Source organism: Ictalurus furcatus, chromosome 22 (assembly GCF_023375685.1).
Source record: "Ictalurus furcatus strain D&B chromosome 22, Billie_1.0, whole genome shotgun sequence".
NCBI classification, from domain to species: Eukaryota; Metazoa; Chordata; class Actinopteri; order Siluriformes; family Ictaluridae; genus Ictalurus; species Ictalurus furcatus.
In genome coordinates, this window is record NC_071276.1 from 19,640,873 (window position 1) to 19,659,978 (window position 19,106).

The following is a 19,106-nucleotide window of genomic DNA, read 5'->3' on the forward strand; positions in this document are numbered from 1 at the left end:
CCCCGAAAAAAGTCTGGCCCGATTGGTCCGAAGGTAAAAAATAAATACATATACATTTTTAAAAAGTCTGATCTGATTGGTCGGAAGGTAAACAATAAATAAATTTTAAAAAATTTAAAGTCGGATCTGATTGGTCGGAAGGTAAACAATAAATAAATAAATAAATAAATACATTTTTTTTTAAAGTCTGATCTGATTGGTCGGAAGGTAAACAATAAATAAATAAATAAATAAATACATTTTTTAAAAAGTCTGATCTGATTGGTCGGAAGGTAAACAATAAATAAATAAATAAATATTTTTTTTTAAAGTCTGTTCTGATTGGTCGGGAGGCAAATTAATAAACAAACAAATAAATAATTTTTTGTTGTTTTTTTTATTTTTATAAAAGTCTGATCTGATTGGTCAGAAGGGAAAAAATAAATAAATAATTTTTAATAAAAGTCTGATCTGATTGGCCAGAAGGGAATAAATAAATAATTTTTTTTTTTTTTTATAAAAGTCTGATCTGATTGGTTGAGAGGTAATAAATAAATAAATAAATACATTTTGAAAAAGTCTGAGGTCACCCAGCACTTGAATGATGAATATTTTAACATTTTTTCAACTGTGAAAATTCCGCAGTAACAAAAAAGTTTTTGAAAGGTTTCAACACGGAAATTGATTCGGAATCAGTTGGGAACGTGCCGATAAACTTTACTGACGTGAAAAGTTATAAATACCGAAATAAAAGCGGAAGCTGAAACAAACACTCGGCCACTGGATCGAAAGCGAGCTCCCAGAAACACACGCGTACATCAGTGACGTCTAAAATAATAATAATAATAATAATAACAACAACAATAACACCACGTTACACGAGCTGCCATTTTGTAAACAAAATATTTATTTGTGAAATCTGGAGTGTAGATTGGAAAGAGAGGTTTTATCATCATTAAAATTTTAGCAAAGATGAAATAATTGAATTGTTTCTTGAACAAGTTTGCTTTAGTGGAAAAAGAGCAGGATCATGAAGCCCTTGTGAATGTAAATCATCATCACAGGCATGTGAGCTGGTTACGAGCTAGGATTAGCCAGGTGGGAGTGTTGCTATGGTTACAGTGTACAAATCCCATGAGAATTTTATTTTAATGTAAATCGGCAAAAAACAAAACCGTGCTCCAGAAGCAGCTGGTGTGAAAGCAGTCTTAAATACAGAAGCAGAGAAACTGGGTGTGTGTGTGTGTGTGTGTGTGGGGGGGGGTCTTCCGGAGGTCCAGTAGCAGGAGACACGGCTGTGTCGGTTACACTGGAAACGTTACACGGCTCCAGAAAGATCTTGTGGAGCATCTGAACCGAACGGAGAACCTCCAGAAGCGATGCAGACGTGAGGAATATCGCTCGGAGACAATCCCGCTCCTTCGCACTGAGCATCTGGAACACGGACCTTGGCGAACACGGTGGAAATCTCTCCGCTCGCCGTTAATAAAACGTTATCATAATTATCTGAAACATGTTTACAGTAAACGCCGCTGAATAAATTAATGACCATCAAAGTCACGTAATCCCCCCGGAACCCCCGTTCCCTTTCTCCATTTATTATATGTAAACTCTCACACAGAAAAACAACACCAAAAAAGCAGGAAGAACAAACATTCTCTCTCACACACACACACACACACACACACACACACACACACACAGAGAACAGTCACACTACAGGGTACAGCGCTGATCGTTTCTGGAAGAACAAGTCGATCCTCTCCCCCTTCTCTGTCCGTCCCGTTCGTTCGTCCTCTCGGCGCTCGGCTCCTACACGTCCCTCATGCGGCACGCCACGGCCGTAATCAGAGCCGCGCCCTTCCCACTGCCATCCTCCGATTGGAGGAGAGTGACCTCGCACTGGGGCGCCAGATCTCGCAGAGTTTCCTGCAGGATGCTGGAGAAGCTGGAGAAAAACGTTGAAACGTCGAATGAGAAGACACGTAATTCAGTTCTAACGGGTTCTCCTAACGGGTCCTAACGGGTTCTCCTAACGGGTTCTAACGGGTCCTCCTAACGGGTTCCCCAATATCACAATATCTTAGAGTTTCATGCTCGGATGCATTATTTAATGCCTCGCAATGTCCAATTAACATCTACTCATGATGCCCAGAACTGTTCGATTCTGGCTTCTGATTGGTCAGAAAGTGGGCGTCGATTCGTTTTCTATAACAGTGTCTCTGAAGTTTATATTAACGCGCTCGTTCTGATACGTTATGGTTTCTATAGCAACGGCTCGTGCACCAGTTTTCTGTGAAGGCTTTGTTTGTTTGTTTTTAAACACGTAAGGAAGGAGTCTCCAGTGTCAGCGCTTCGTAACAGTCAGAGTTAAAGCTGGAACTAGGTTTCTCGACATCTTCAGGACAGAGGAGTTTATCACTATTTATGACGCGCTCCACCCCCCTGGACTTTTTGGCTCGACTCCGCCCAGGTAGGAGGAGTCGGTTCAGGTCCGACTCCACCCCCCCACGGAGTACGTGTTCTCCGGCGAGATACCTCCGTACGACGCGGTCGGACTTCACTTACTGTGGGTGGAGCTTGTACAGGGTTCCGTCCACTCCGACGGTGACGCTGAGCGAGTTGAGGTTGCGGTTCTGACGGATTTTGTCGACCACGGCGGCGAGCGCGGCGCCGCACAGCTGGGCCGCTCGCTGAGACACCACGCTGCACACCTCCTTCACCAGGATGCTGTCGTCACACGTGCTGCTGGTGAGACCCAGGTGCTGCAGGATGGAGCGGACCTGACGCAGGGCCAGACGGTCACTGACGGAGACGGAGAGAGAGAAACCCACCGGATTAGACTTCCGCAAGTACAGCACGTCAGCGGACATGGGGCGTAATGACACAGGAGCATCTCAAAAAATTACAATATCGTCGAAAAGTTCGTTTTTTTCCCCCATGACTGAAAAAAAAAAAAAAAAAAAAAAACATATTTCAAGCCTTTTTTTTTTTTTTTTTTTTTTCGGCTCACAACTCACGGAACTCAACGATCCGGTCTCTCAGGATATTCGAATAAAGAATTTATAATACAGAAAAACAATATTAAATATATTATTCTTCACTCGGTTCTGTAACAATCAAATTTAACAGACTTTTTTATCCAATTATCCAAATAATGGAACGTTAACTATTAGGATATGCAAAACAGCAGCCAGGTAATGAGCTTCGCAGCTCGAGGTTAGAGTCTTACAAATCCAAACAGCTGAAATACGCTACGCGACGGCGTTAATGAAAACCAGCGGCGGGACACGGGGCGGGACACGGGGCGGGACACGGGGCGGGACACGGGGCGGGACACGGGGCGGCCCAGCGCCTCTATACTGGTGCTGCTGTTGTTGTTGTCGTTTTGCTGTGTACTCTGCATATCGAACGGGACGTGGTGTTTTCCGGTGGTGAATCAGACCCGTCGTGGACGAGCGCTTGTAACGTCTGAGGAACAAACGCCGCAGATGGTGCACGTGACGTCCTTATCAGACACGCTGGAGTACGTCCAGACCGCCGAGAGGATCGGACTTCGCCGGGTAGCGGCCGAAGTCGCGGCGCGTCCCTATGTTAAACGGAAGCGAATAGTAAAGAAAGCTTTTTCTGCGAGTGTAATTGTGAGGTCGTGATTTAATCGCTCGGCGTCCGTAATGAAAGGTAACGACGCGCGACTGTCGAGGAGATCGGTGTTGTTTACCGCGGCTTCGTTTGTTGTGATTCAGGCCCTGATTACAGAAACACTTCACCGAGCACGCGAGCCGAGGAAAAACACTTCATTCAGATTTCTCCAGCGCACACACACACGCGCACACACACACACACACACGCCAAAATAAAAATACACCACTTCTGCTCACAGTCAGGACCACAACCTTCATCCATCCATCCATCTGTCTGAAAATTCTACAATCACAACACTGTCAAAGAGTGCTTATTCATCTATCCATCCATCCACTCGTTTACTTATTCATTTATTCTTTAATATCTAGCTTTCATGTTGGAGAAAACCTCTGAAGGAATTATCTAGTCATCCTTCTGAGAAAACATCAGACCTGTCCATCTGTTCCATCCATCCATCCAGTACTCTCCATCATCACTTACTGTCCATCTGACAAAACATCAGAAAATCCATCCATCCAGTACTCGCCATCTGTCCATCCATCCATCCATCCATCCATCCATCACCATTAATCTTTGTGAGAGAAACTCAGAAGATAGCGGTTATCCGTCCTTCCAATACTCTCTGAAAATACAATACTCTCCATTCATCCAATCCATCTAATACCCTCATCCATCCATCCATCCATCTCTCTCCATCCATCCATCATCTACAGAATACTCTCCCTCCATCCAACTCACCACTAATCCTTGTGATAAAAACTCAGAAGAGTGTCTGTCTATACATCCAACAGTCTCTGAAAACACAATACTCTCCATCCATCCATCCAATGCTCTCCATCCATCCATCCATCCATCCAATGCTCTCCATCCATCCATCCATCCATCCATCCATCCAATGCTCTCCATCCATCCATCCATCCATCCAATGCTCTCCATCCATCCCTGTTAATCCTTGTAACAAAAACTTGGAAGAAAGTGTATGTCCATCCAATACTGTCTGACCATGCAAAACTCTCCCTCCATCCATCCATCCATCCATCCATCCGCTATAGAATACAAGTGCAAATCCATTTTTTCCGTCTCTTTCTCTATCCATCTGTCGGTCTGTCTCTCAAGTTCATCTCTGGTGCTTCAAATCAGACAAAAGTTTCCTGCGAAACTTTCAGCTTTTTACTTTAGCGAAACCCGAAAAGAGGTATATAGGTCAACATCAGCATTCCGACTGTGCAGCGTGTCTGTCCGTCCATCCGTCCGTCTATCATTTATTTATAACCATCATCTAGTCCATCTCCACTTCTTTTTCTCCCCTTTAAACCCCTAACCATCCCCCTCTCTCTATCCATCTGTAAATCCATCAGTGATGTCTTTCAGCAGGTTCCATTCATCTCTATGTGGTCATCTCATCCATCCATCCATCCATCCATCCATCATCTATAGAACACTCTCCATCCATCCTATACTCACTATCCATCCATTCATCCTTCCATTCAATGCTCTCCATCCATCATCTACAGAACACTCTCCATCCATCCATCCATCCATCCATCATCTATAGAACACTCTCCATCCATCCTATACTCACTATCCATCCATTCATCCTTCCATTCAATGCTCTCCATCCATCATCTACAGAACACTCTCCATCCATCCATCAATCCATTTTATACCCACTATCCATCCATCCATCCATCCATTCTATACCCACTATCCATCCATCCATCCATTCTATACCCACTATCCATCCATCCATCCATTCTATACCCACTATCCATCCATCCATCCATTCTATACCCACTATCCATCCATCCATCCATTCTATACCCACTATCCATCCATCCATCCATTCTATACCCACTATCCATCCATCCATCCATCAATCCATTCTATACCCACTATCCATCCATCCATCAATCCATTCTATACCCACTATCCATCCATCCATCCATCCATCATCTATAGAACACTCTCCATCCATCCATCCATCCATTCTATACCCACTATCCATCCATCCATCCATCCATCATCTATAGAACACTCTCCATCCATCCATCCATCCATTCTATACCCACTATCCATCCATCCATCCATCCATCAATCCATTCTATACCCACTATCCATCCATCCATCAATCCATTCTATACCCACTATCCATCCATCCATCCATCATCTATAGAACACTCTCCATCCATCCATCAATCCATTCTATACCCACTATCCATCCATCCATCCATTCTATACCCACTATCCATCCATCCATCAATCCATTCTATACCCACTATCCATCCATCCATCCATCATCTATAGAACACTCTCTATCCATCCATCAATCCATTCTATACCCACTATCCATCCATCCATCCATCCATCAATCCATTCTATACCCACTATCCATCCATCCATCCATCCATCCATTCTATACACACTATCCATCCATCCATCCATCATCTATAGAACACTCTCCATCCATCCATCAATCCATTCTATACCCACTATCCATCCATCCATCCATCCATCCATCCATTCTATACCCACTATCCATCCATCCATCCATCCATCCATCCATCCATCCATTCTATACCCACTATCCATCCATTCATCATCTATAGAACACTCTCCATCCATCCATCAATCCATTCTATACCCACTATCCATCCATCCATCCATCAATCCATTCTATACCCACTATCCATCCATCCATCCATCCATCATCTATAGAACACTCTCCATCCATCCATCAATCCATTCTATACCCACTATCCATCCATCCATCCATCCATCCATCAATCCATTCTATACCCACTATCCATCCATCCATCAATCCATTCTATACCCACTATCCATCCATCCATCCATCAATCCATTCTATACCCACTATCCATCCATCCATCCATCAATCCATTCTATACCCACTATCCATCCATCCATCCATTCTATACCCACTATCCATCCATCCATCCATCAATCCATTCTATACCCACTATCCATCCATCCATCCATCCATTCTATACCCACTATCCATCCATCCATCCATCCATCCATCCATTCTATACCCACTATCCATCCATCCATCCATCCATTCTATACCCACTATCCATCCATCCATCCATCAATCCATTCTATACCCACTATCCATCCATCCATCCATCCATTCTATACCCACTATCCATCCATCCATCCATCCATCCATCCATTCTATACCCACTATCCATCCATCCATCCATCAATCCATTCTATACCCACTATCCATCCATCCATCCATCCATCAATCCATTCTATACCCACTATCCATCCATCCATCCATCCATCAATCCATTCTATACCCACTATCCATCCATCCATCCATCAATCCATTCTATACCCACTATCCATCCATCCATCCATCCATCCATCCATCCATGCATGCAATACCGCCATGTCTCCGTTTCATCCATATCCACCTATATCTATATTTATCCATCCATCAAGGCCTAGTGCACGCTACATTATCCAGTTGTTCACCCGTTTCTGTGCTCATTGACTACACCCGCAGCTTGGCGACTACCAGCTGTGCGTTTCCGTGCCGACCGGTCGTGTAATGTGCGCTGTGCGGCAGTTTTCTCGGTCTGGGATTGATCGTTCAGCCTCCGATATTCTCCCAGCTTGTCAGTTTCTCCGCGATGAATCATGCGGTGTGAAAAGCTCCAGCTACACCATGCAGCGGCATGACGTGCGAGAAACGCAAACCGATTCCCGTCGACACACGGCATTAAAAAAAAAAGAGCTTCTCACTTTATTTGTAATGAACACACAAAAGCTTGTGAACTTTTTAAACTGTGTGATGCATGAAGGGGAAAAACACACACACACACACACACACACACACACACACCTCTCGATCTGGGAAAGGAACTTGGTCTCAAAGATGCCGCGGGTCTTGAGTCTCTCGGAGAGTTTTCCACGGAACAGCAGACCTTTAGCGGTGAAATCCAGCAGGACGTTCCTGACGATCTCCCCGAGATACATCCCGCTGATCATCTTCTCAAACCTGTCTCACACACACACACACACACACACACACACACACAATTATTGAAGCTATACTAAATACACCTCTCGAGTCACGTTTTGCCCAAATGCTAAAACAGCCAACCGAAGGGTTAGGGGTTAGGCGTCAGTGACCTGCGTGACGTCATGTGACCTTCACCTCTGTTTGCCGGGATTGGTGGAGTTTTCATCCACGGCGCAGTCGAACTCGGTGCCGATATCGTCGAGCTCGCCACCGTCTCCGAACGCTCCCCACTCCATGTTCACACACATGCGGCCCTCGTCTCCCTCCACCAGCTCCACGTTCCTCATCTCCTCCATGTAGCACGCGTTCGTACCCGTACCTACACACACACACACACACACACACACACACGTATATAAAAACCTTTTCTGACAACAGCACATCCTGAACTGTTCTGCTCCTCTTACACAACACTTTACCTCTCGTCTCGCTCGCTCTCTCTCTCTCTCTCTCTCTCTCTCTCTCTCTCTCGGAGTTAACAAGATAAAAGTAAAACCGGGAAGAGGTGTAAACTCCCCTGTCCCGAACACGAGGAAAAGGTTACAGCTCTACCGCCGACACTGGAGACTCCTTCCGTAAACAAACGTCAAATTAAAATAAATAAAAAGTCTCCGCGCAAAATATCATCAACGATTATACTTTACAAGTCTACAAGTTCCGGTGAAAGAGCGGTTGCTATAGAAACGATAACGTATTAGAACAAGCTCGTTTACATAAACCTGTGAATCGCAGCAGCATCTGTACCCCACACGCCTGCATCCGTCAGTCTGTGCCAAGGTGCAGACGCTCGCGCTCGCACACGCACACACTCACACACACACACACACACACTCTCACACACACTCACAGCAAGCTCGTGTCATCCAAACCTCTGAAGTCAGGAGCCGTACTCACCTACAATGAGCCCCACTTCACACTGAGGGTTCTCGTATCCGCACGACATCATCGTCCCCACCGTGTCGTTCACCACGGCAACCACGTCCAGATCGAATTCCTAGCACGTGACGGGGAGAAGAGAACATAAAAGAAGTACGATCAGAAACACTGGAGGAAATCGAGCTCACGTCTGCTTGCATTTCGACTAAAAAAACAGGCGGATAACGTTCGTGTCGATATTTCCGTGTGGCGAGCGTCGCGTCGAGAAATCAGAATTTTACTCCTGTGGTTAGACTGGATAGATCTGATTGTTTGGAGCAAATTAGGAAAAGAGGGGTCCAGACGTGGATGGGTCAGCCGGTTAGTTTTATACGGGGTCGCCGAAGAAGTGTTCATTAGTAATTACTAATCGGTAATTAGGCTGAGGGAAGGCGTCGGTAGCGATCGCGATCAGACGTACCGTGCGCCTAACACGTCCATCTTTCATAATTATTTTAAACTCGGGATATTTTAGACGTCTCTAGGTTATTGGACGTAAATACCGGTCTAATTTTCCATAGATCAGGAAGGAGGCGTTTGACCGGGTCGAGCACGGCGATCTCTGGCGTACGCCGGAGGAGCTTGGGTTCAGCTTTTTTCGGGTTTTATCGCCACAGGGTCTTGTATGGGGACTTTGAGAGTGTACTGAAAATAAATGGTGGTTTGTCTGCACCTTTTAAAGTTCAAAGAGGGACCAGACATTGCTGGCCCTGAGCTAAGAAACGCTGGAGCTCTGGCATCACGTTTGGGAGTCCAGTCTGTACGAGAGGTGGGGAAAGGGGTGGATTTATTCACGCAAACGGACGACTGTAGAAGAAATGAAATCGTCGGAAGAGTACCAGAACCCGCAAAAGTGGTTCCTATTCATTCAGATCCGCTGCCAAACATTTTAAAAGGTTTGAATGGAATTCTTTTGGGAACTGGGAAGTCTGGAGGATCTGAATTTGTTACATGAATGCTGCGTAAAAGGTTTTAAATAAACAAAACAAGCCGTAAGGAAGGAAAAGATACAGCGTGGGGAGAAAAACCGGGTTTGGAAGACGATGGAGAACCCGTACGGAGAATTCTTTGTAAACACAGCGTTAGAAAAGTGTACAGGTGATCTCCAGGGGAAATTATCGCAAGGGAAATTATTATTTTTTAAACCACAGGGTTAGCTCTGATTGGCGCCCTGTCCAGGGTGTACCCCGCCTTGTGCCCCATGCTCCCTGAGATAGGCTGCAGGTTCCCCCGTGACCCTGTAGGAAGGATGAGCGGTATACAAGATGGATGGAGGGCTAGCTTTTGCTGGTTTTAATTTAAAATAAAAATTATTTTCATGCTTCAAGTCAGGGGTGTCCAATTGTATCCGGAAAGGGTCGGTGTGGACGCGGGTTTTCATTCCAACCGAGCAGGAGCCACACCCGAGTCTACTGAAAGCCAAGATTAAGTGATTAAACAGCTGGAATCAGGTGGGGCTCCTGAATGAAAACCTGCGCCCACACCGGCCCTTTCCGGATTAGATCGGACACCCCGGCTTTAAAAGGTCAAGCCAGCGGTGTTTTAAAAGCAATTAGATGGACAGACCGTGGATTTGGAAATGGGAAAAAAAAAAGGAAGAAAAGTTCTGTTCCACTTGGTTCCGTGTCCGCTGCGCTCGTTCGTTTTTGTTTTGTTTTTCTGTCTTGATATTGAAAATGAAATGACTAATTAAATATACATTTAAAATCCTATTTTCGCTCAGAAATGCTAAAACATTTCAAAAACATGCCTCGTTTGTACTTTCTTCCGTCTCGTTTTTGTTTTGTTTTTTTGAGCGATTTCATGAGCGATCTCGCGTAACCCGAGTGCAATTTATCTAGCTGAGAAAGGTGCGGAATCCATCAGAGGGTTCGTCAGACGCGTCGCCTCGCCTCGGAGGAGTTCGTCACGCGCTTCTCAGCGGCTGCAAGCGGGTTACGGTAAGGGAGGAGGACGTCGGGAGGAAAATCGGCCTGGTTTTTCGCTGGATATTCACTTTCCCCTGTCCCTGTTCGACAGAGGCCACAGTCTTACACAGAGATCTACACCACAAGAAATATGCTTGGTGGGTTTTCTTTAGTTTAAAAGGTCACGCTAGCTGTGTGTGAACCTTTCCCTCACGCCGGCGTCATAAAGATCCCAGAGCTTGTCTTTTTTTCCTTCTGACTTTTTAAAAGAAATAACTCCGTCGTGCTCTTATTCATGAAACTTCTCATTTGTATTTAAAATGCTAATTTTAAAATTTTAAATTTAAAATTTAATCGTCACACCGGCAGCGCTTTACAGGAGTAATGGAGTTCTTGATTGGAAAAACCCAGAAATAAATCTGTAGCGCTCACGAACATGGCGTTTGGCTTTCAAATTTTGCCTACATGCTCGTCTTATGTTGTGAACGTCACGTCCAAGGAGTTCGAGAAGTCTCTACAGTGACCGCAGACAGAACCCCACACTTCATTTCCCCCGTTAGAAGCTGATCAGAGGAATTTCCCAAAGCGCTGTAAAGCGTCGGACTCCCGTTAGATTTGACACTGAAATACGCCGTTAAAGAACTTTTTTTTGGGGGGGGAGGGTAGAGAGCCCATGGTGTTTAAAAGGACTAGATTTTTTGCCGTAAGCGCGTGAGAAGTCATCACAACCGCTATCCGGTCGTGTGTACGCACGTATGTAAACATACTTGTGCGTACAAAACAAAAGAAATACTGGTAAACATGATGATGTCCTTACTCCATATATTACCAAAATGCTTTTTTGTTCTATCCACCCCCCCCCCCCACCTTTAAATAATTTCGCGGTCACATGGTTGTGTCGATGCTATCGGGACGCTGTTAAGTGAGCTCCGATTGCGATTCATCTTAAACCCTTCCGAGGCAAGAAGAACCTTGTGCTTTACTGCATCGTTAGCGTTCCTTATGATCCGTATGCTGAGAGGAGCACAGACCTCCACGCGATGAATGGCGTCTTTGAGCAGCGCCGCTACGTCTTCGCCTTCACAGCCGCTAGCCTTGAAGCCCTTCGTCCACTTCAGCAGAATGCCCTAGGAGAGACGGGGAGAGAGAAAGAGCGAGTGAGGAACGTGTGATAAAAGGCTCACGTTCAGAGCGCTCGGGTGGAAGGATGACGCGGTGCTTCACGCGTGACGCGGGACGTACGGCTGAAATCAGACGTGTTTTACAGACTCAGTGATGTTTTCACTGTACTTTTAAACAATTATACTTCTCTATTTTATTTATTTTTTTTATAAAAATGGCAAAGCTTGCACTGTGGGGTAAAACCCCCGTATCCGCGGTCCCAGTTGCCGTGGTTTCACTTAAAAGGGTGAAAATTCTCTATTTAACCGAGAACGGATGTACTGTGGCGTAAGAGCCGATCTTCTATCCGTGAAATCGTGAAGACCAAAAAGAAAACGTGTGCGATTATTCAATTACAGACAAAAAAGGGTTGGTTTATTTCAGCCTGCTGCCATAAGAGAACTCTTTTAAAGCTCTCCAAAGAACCTTTCACACTCAAGTTCTTTAGAGAACCGTCTCTTCACCGGTGCTTTAAAGAACCCAGAAATGGTTCTTCACAGCAGTACCACAAGAACCCATGTTATCATAAGTTCTCCTAAAACACCTTAGTTAGTGATTTAAGGAACCAAAGTACAGGTTCTTAAGCGTGATGCCTGCCAGGAGAACCTTTTCCGGTCCTACAAAGAACCATATACAGTCGGGTTCACGTTAACCTGTTAAGTGATGACACCTTGAAGAACCGATACACTGCTCTGAAGGACCTATAATGAACCATAAGGAACTTCTTTAATCTCCAAAGAACCGTACAGCTCAACTTCAAGAACCCTATACAATGGAAAACCGTTGTTGACGAGAAGAAAGTTCTTTGCAGAACCTATGGCGCTGTAAAGAACGTTTATTTATTTATTTTAAAGAGTATGTACAATATATAGAGTTCGCTACTGTTCGCTGGGGTGGGGGGGAGGGGTTGGAACCCTTCCCCCGCAGATACAGGGGTTCTACTGTACTTGTACTTCTGAGTGAAAGAGATCTGTGTCTGTGTATGTCTGTGTTTTCCTGCGAGTTCTGATTGCACGTGGGCGGCCTTCTGTGTGCTCTCGAACCCACGCGTCACGGGTCCGGGACCACTTTACACTCGATTACACTCGGCCGCTTAGTTATTTATTCATTTCGTAACGACCAGATGCGTAGAGAGAAAGATCTGTAAGCTGTAAGATCTGTTTCCGTAAGCTCCGTGTTAACCGGAGCCTTTACGTACGGCCGAGGATCCGAGCGATGGCGTGCGTACGTAAAGGTTACGATCCAAGCTTCGAGGGCGACGGCGTGACTTATTCTGCGAGACTGCGCCGAGTATTATCATCACAATATCACGCTCGCATGCAAATCAATTCAAACCTGCGAGGAGTCCTATTGTTTAAGAAGAACAAGAAGGAGAAGAGAAGATGGCGAGGGCTTTAAAGGTCACTGGCTGCCCGGTGAGACGCTCCTGTCCTTCTGGAGAGACGAGCCAGCGCTATCAGAGCAGAACGAGTGTTTGGTGCCTTTTGGGAAAAAGTTGTTCCTCAAAAATGTTATTTTTTCAAATTAAATATTAAAGATTCCAGCCAATTGTTTATTAAAATAAATAAACGAATTTAGAGGATGCGTTGTAATCCCGTAATTTTGTCCAGCAGACCAGAGTTCTATGAAACCCTTGACAAAACATCACTCTTGCTCAATCCATCACTCCAATCAAGGAGTCGTTTGAGAGCAAGGAGTCGAGGAGGGAATCGGTTGAATCGCAATCACAGTCTGTGGTTTAAATCTTTGCTCCAACAATGAATCAAGGAGTCGTTCGAGAGATTCAAGGAGTCAAGGAGAGAATCGCTTGAATCGTAACTATAGTCTGTGGTCAAAATGGTTGCTTCAATTAAGGAGTCATTTGACAAATTAAACAGTCAAGGTGAGAAATCACTTGAATCGTAGATATTGTCTGTGGTTAAAATGACAATTTTAACAATCGAGGAGTCAATCAAGAGATTCAAAGAGTCAAGGTGAGAATCACTTGTGGTTAAAACAGTTTCTCTAAACAAGGAGTCATTGAAAAGATTCAAGGAGTCAAGAAGAGAATCACCTGAATCATAGCTACAGCTGTAGTATAAATGGTCACTCTAATCAATCATAGACAATGAATTGGTTATAAAATGTAAAAGAGCTAACACACATCATTGTGTTCTTTATGATTCAGTCTCATGGCCTTCATTTAGCTTAAGGAAACAGCAACATTGGTATATATTTTTATTTACAAGGCTATACAGGGAAGACTTCCTTCTCATTTGTGTAGTCTTCTATTAACTATGAGCAGCAGTTATGATTTAATCTCAAGGAGTCGTTTGAAAGATTCAAGAGGTGAAGGAGAGAATCACTTGAATCGTGACTATAATCTGTGGTTAAAATGGTCGCTTCGCTTTAGGAGTCATTTGAGAAAATGAAGCGGTAAAGGTGAGAATCACTTGAATCATAGCTACAGTCAAGAGAGAGTAAAGAGTCAAGAGGTGAAAAGAATCACTTTAAGAAGAGAATTGCTTGACTTGTAGCTACAGTCCGTGGTTAAAATGGCCACTCCGTCCATGGAGTCCTTCGAGCGAGTCGAGGAGTGAAATAGAGAGCTGTTTGAACTGTCGCTCCAGTCCGTTTTTACAATGGTCACGCCAACCAAGGAGTCATTTTAGAGAGTCAAGCAGGGAATCACTTGAAACATAGTTACAGTGCGTGGTTAAAAAGCTCACTTCAATCAAGGAGTCGACTGAAAAAGTTAAAAAAAAAAAGAAAAAAAGAATTGAGGAGTCCAAGAGAACGTCGGATAGTCGCTACAGCCTGTGATTAAAATGAAAATAAAACTTCTTAGCAGCTAAACTTGCTAGATAGCCTGAGCTAGCTATGTTTTTAAGCGATGAGTAGTCCTGAAAAAAAGCTGATGCTAGTCGGGGGGGGGCACGGCTGGAAGCGTTAGAGTCGTGTGTGTGAGTTTACTGTGTGTGTGTGTGTGTACTCACCTTGTTCAATCCAGCTTGATGGCAGGGAAAAGAGAAGGTGAAACCCAGAGGTAATGACGCTCCCTTCATTCCCATGTACTCCAGGAAGTCAGCGATGCAGTGGACGATGTGATCAAACAGCTGCGGAAACACACGGTTATTACATCATCGCTCAGCTTTTGCGTCGTCATCAAATCACTGTGACGCACACTCCGAGCGGCTTACTGCCTTTAATTAAACTGCGGCCATGGAACGCGTGAGCTTTGGTTGCTAAGCAACATAACGGACGGGGATTAGCAGTCGCTCGCCGTCGCGAGTCCGATATCGCTTTTACACAACAGCTCTGTAAACAGGAAACGAGTATCGACTAAGTGACGTCGTTCATACAGTATGGCGCAAACGTTCCGTCTATCTTTTGCAGAAACGGATCCAGAAGAACCCACGATCGCCGAAAGCCGGTCGGCCAGACGGTTCTCCAGCTCACGTCGATTTGTACGGTACGCTCCCGTTGAACGTGCTTCCGGTGAAATCGGCTTCCCTTCTGCCTTTTCAGCTTCGCGATGATGGCGCTGATGATGGCGCTAACTCTGATGACGTCACTAACGGTTATACCTAAAACACAAGCGCTCTTGGAACGCCGCGTCCAATCAGACTGTCCTCCACACGTGACTTTCCCGAGCGTGTTCTCGAGTCGATCAAGTTCCTCTTCAGGTTCCTGTTCATCGGAGCACCGGTAGTCAAAAACATCCGTTACCCTACGCTGTGATGATAGCCGGTTTGAGACCCGACCCACTGAGGCTAGATAAACGTGTACGAGGAGCCGAGTACTCTCGCGCGGCACGCCTCCGGTCTCGACTACAGGTGTAATTTCAGCGTAAGAGCTCTCGTCTGAGCCGCAGCGAGCGCTCAAGTCGGTCCCCCGGTGCGTTTCAAACCCAGGGATTGTTCAGAACTTCATGCAAGTGCACATTAACGATGATTAAGAGGCAGGAGTTCGAGAGATAATAAAGCACAGATTGTAAGCGGTGGACGAATCTGACCTTTACCAAGTACACGCAGAACTATAAATGAAGAAAAAAAATGATAGATTTTTTTCCTCCTGATGCATATTGCAAATCGTAAAAAAAACAGATGCCTTTAGGTGCTTTTTCAAGTGCGTTTTACACCGATACGTACAGGGAAGTCATTAAAACACGTGACTCAGACGACACGCAGACACGAGGTGAGGCTGTAACCGTTAGAGCGCGCTCGTTAATCCAGGTGAAATAAAGATTAAGGAGTAATTCTGCTGATGAGGAGGTCGGTCGTCTTCGCTGCGGCGTTAGAGCCACGGTTAAATCAGGATGTCACGTCATTTAATGAAAAAAAAAAAAAAAGCACAAAAAAACAAAAAAACAAAACAACCCCAGTATTTTTAGGTTACACTGCAATGCTGGAATGATTTCTGAGTCAACGTCTCACCTGCACTCTGCGCAGCAGGTCTGTTTTCCTCGCTCGCTCCCTGAGCCACAAGCAGATTGTTCAGGATGTCAAGAAATAAATAAATAAATAAATAAATAAAGAAATAAAGGAGGGGGCGAACCGCATGCATGAGGGTTTTTTTGTGGAAAAGCTCCACAGAGGGAGAAAAAAAAACCAAACCAAACACTCTTTAAAAGCTTCCTGCTTCCGAAGGATGTGAGATGGATGTCTATGGTCGAGGAAGACAGAGCGGAAGTGTCTTTAGGGAACGTAAAACAGTTCATCTGTAACCCGTTTGGTTTTTTTCTTCTTCTTCGTAAACGTTTCTTTTTAAGACCGGTTCGTCCCTGACAAACCTAAGAGAAGGAAACCTACATCGAAGCCCTCAAGTGTCCCGTAAGGACGTTATTATATGATATTATATGTATATGCTGTACAACGTGGAAACCTTTTCCAATCTGTTGACGTCGTGTAATCACTTGGCTGTTGCCCGAGGAAATGAAATACGATCGCGTCACCCTGACTCGAGCGTCGCTCCGCTGGCTCCGTTTTAGGATCCGGTTTAAGATTCCGTTGTTCGTCTCTATAACTCTTATCGATCGTGCTGCTTGTCATCTCAAAAGATCTTCTCACACCGCATTCATCTAGAACATTTTTTTTTTTTTTTTTTTTAGATCTTAAGTTTTTTTTTAAACTAAGGGGGTGGGGGGGCGGGGCTTTTTCAGTCTCCGCCCTTCGTTTACGGAATCGAACGGCGCTGGATATCCACCTTTGCACCTCCTGTTATCATTTTTAAGAAGAGACTGAAAGCGTTTCTCTTCTCCCATCTCCCAGGCGTTTCTGATATTCTCATTTTCACGACGGTTTATTGTCGGTCTTCATTCGGTTTTCTGTTGAACTTACTCTCTTCAGCTTCGCGGTGTTGGAATGTGCTACAGAAATAAAACTGACTTTACTTCCTTACGTAATATTTCCAGAGCTGGGCTTGCCTCGTGCTTTCAGGACACGCAGACGATGATTTATGCGTCGTTATGATACTCTGATAGAATTATTCATGTCGCGTCAGTCGAGAAACCCGAGCGCGCAGAGTTTTAACTGCGGACGCAGACAAATACAAACTTCAGCTGGTTAAGGAACGCGTTTAAAACCCCGAGCGGTTCGTCCCGGGCCGAGGTGTTAGGAGGAAGGAAGCAGTGAGCGGTACCTCTTCCCCCGTGCCCTGCATGACGTCCTGTGAAATGGTGTAAATCTTGTTGTGCATCTCCACGCTGCGCCGCTTCCCGCTGCGCACTCGAACCAGCAGCACTCGGAAGTTGGTCCCGCCCAGATCCAGCGCCAGGAAGTCTCCGTGCTCTGAGGAATACGGAGAACATGGAGCAGATTTAAACACGTGCACACACACACACGTGCACGCACGCGAATGAATTCACGGCACTAAATATTTACAACACTGTTTCTGTGAGGAAGGTGGGCGTGGCCTCAGTGTCCGTCGTCCCCAATAAAGGTGGGTGTGGCCTCTGTGCCCGTCAATCACTATTACGGAGGCATGGCCTCTGTACCTGCCAGTTACAGTGAAGATGATGGGCGTGGTCTCTATGCCTGTCGGTCAGTGTAAGAGGCTTTGGTCTTTGTGCAGGTCAGTCCTAGTGAAAGAGGCGTGGCCTCTTTGCCTGCAAGTCCCAGTGAAGGAGGTGTGGTCTCTATAACTCTCAGTAGAAATAAAGAAGGTGGGTGTGGCTTTTGTTCTTGTTGGTTCTACTAAATGAGGCGTGGCCTCTCTACCGGTCAGTCCCAGTAAAGTAGGTGTGGCCTCTGTACCCAACATTTTTAATTAAGCACATTTGTGCACAAGTAAGCTCCAGCATACAATAAATCAACACGAACAGGAACAGGGAGAGGAACAGGAAGAGGAACAGGAAGAGGAACAGGAAGAGGAACAGGAAGAGGAACAGGAAGAGGAAGAGGAACAGACGGTCAGTAATTATCGCCTGAACCTGAGCGAGCTGTTTGAAGGAGGAAATTAAATCCGGTACCCGGAATAACGCCGCTTTAATTTAAATCACGTGAGGGCTAATAAGTGGTCAATTTTAATGTCAATCAAGCATGCTCATTAGAATATTAGGCCACACCCATTAGGAAAGTGAATAATACACTGTATACAGTACACCCATCCATCGCTCTTCCTTCCTTTCTTTATAAAGCCCTACTGTGCTTTTTTTTCTTTCCTTTTTTTCACCCTACTGTCTCTTTTCTCTCTTTTCTTTATTTCTTGCTTTCTTTTACCAAGTCCTTTCTTTCTTTGTCTTCTTCTGCTTCTCTTTTACCAGTCTCTTTTCTTTCTTGCTTGCTTTTCTCCTTTTCTTTCTTTCCTTCTTTCCTTCTATCTTCATTTCTTTCATTCTTTTCTTCTTCTCCTTCTTTCTTTTACCCTGTCTCTTTTCTTCATTTCTTGTTTTTCCTTCATTTCTTTCCGTCACCCTTCCCTCCCGTCCCCTAATCGGACGGATTACAGTAACAGCGCTCTGGAGCGCGACGTCTCTGCGGTTTCTTCGTCAGCGGTTCTCTGTTCCTGACCCGGAGGTGTGAAGAGCTTTATTTCAGGACGTTTGCTCGAGTCAGCAGCTCTGCAGAACCCTTCTTTCTTTCTTTCTTTCTTTCTTTCACAATGCAAAGAAAGTTTCACATTTGCTCCTGCAATTGTTCTCGCTCTCCCCATCCTCTCTCACTCTCCCACGTCTTTGAGCTTTTGAAAGCTCTCCTCTCTCCCCCTCCCCCCTCCCCTCCTCCCCCCTCTGGCTTTCTTCCTCCCTTCGTTCTTACACTCACACTTTTCCTTCACCTGCGCACCTTCTTTTCATGCTCAGAGCTGCAGGTGTACTGCAGGAGATGAAGCCACTATTAAAATCGACCTCGGCTCTGCGTGCACCTGATCCTTCCTGACCTCGCTCCGACTCCTACGGCCGGGTCCATCTGTCTCTCTGTCCATCTGTCTCTCTGTCCATCTGTCTCTCTGTCCATCTGTCTCTCTGTCCATCT

At 45.2% G+C, this 19,106-nt stretch overlaps 1 protein-coding gene across 5 annotated transcripts in view; it reads right to left on the reverse strand.

The window, feature by feature from the left end:
* Nucleotides 1-432: 432 nt before the first annotated feature.
* hk2 (hexokinase 2) overlaps nucleotides 433-19,106 on the reverse strand; it is a 44,038-nt gene continuing 25,364 nt past the window's right edge. For 4 of the 5 annotated variants that reach the window (XM_053653853.1, XM_053653852.1, XM_053653856.1 and 1 more), the window contains exons 11-18: nucleotides 17,275-17,423; nucleotides 14,631-14,750; nucleotides 11,526-11,621; nucleotides 8,567-8,666; nucleotides 7,808-7,991; nucleotides 7,493-7,648; nucleotides 2,548-2,784; nucleotides 433-1,927 (exon numbers count right to left, since the gene is read on the reverse strand). In XM_053653853.1, coding sequence (XP_053509828.1) covers nucleotides 1,792-1,927; nucleotides 2,548-2,784; nucleotides 7,493-7,648; nucleotides 7,808-7,991; nucleotides 8,567-8,666; nucleotides 11,526-11,621; nucleotides 14,631-14,750; nucleotides 17,275-17,423 — 1,178 coding nt within the window. In that variant the 3' untranslated portion in view covers nucleotides 433-1,791. Of the gene's footprint in view, nucleotides 1,928-2,547; nucleotides 2,785-7,492; nucleotides 7,649-7,807; nucleotides 7,992-8,566; nucleotides 8,667-11,525; nucleotides 11,622-14,630; nucleotides 14,751-17,274; nucleotides 17,424-19,106 lie in introns of those variants that run through there. The other variant, XR_008388950.1, reaches the window with a different exon arrangement.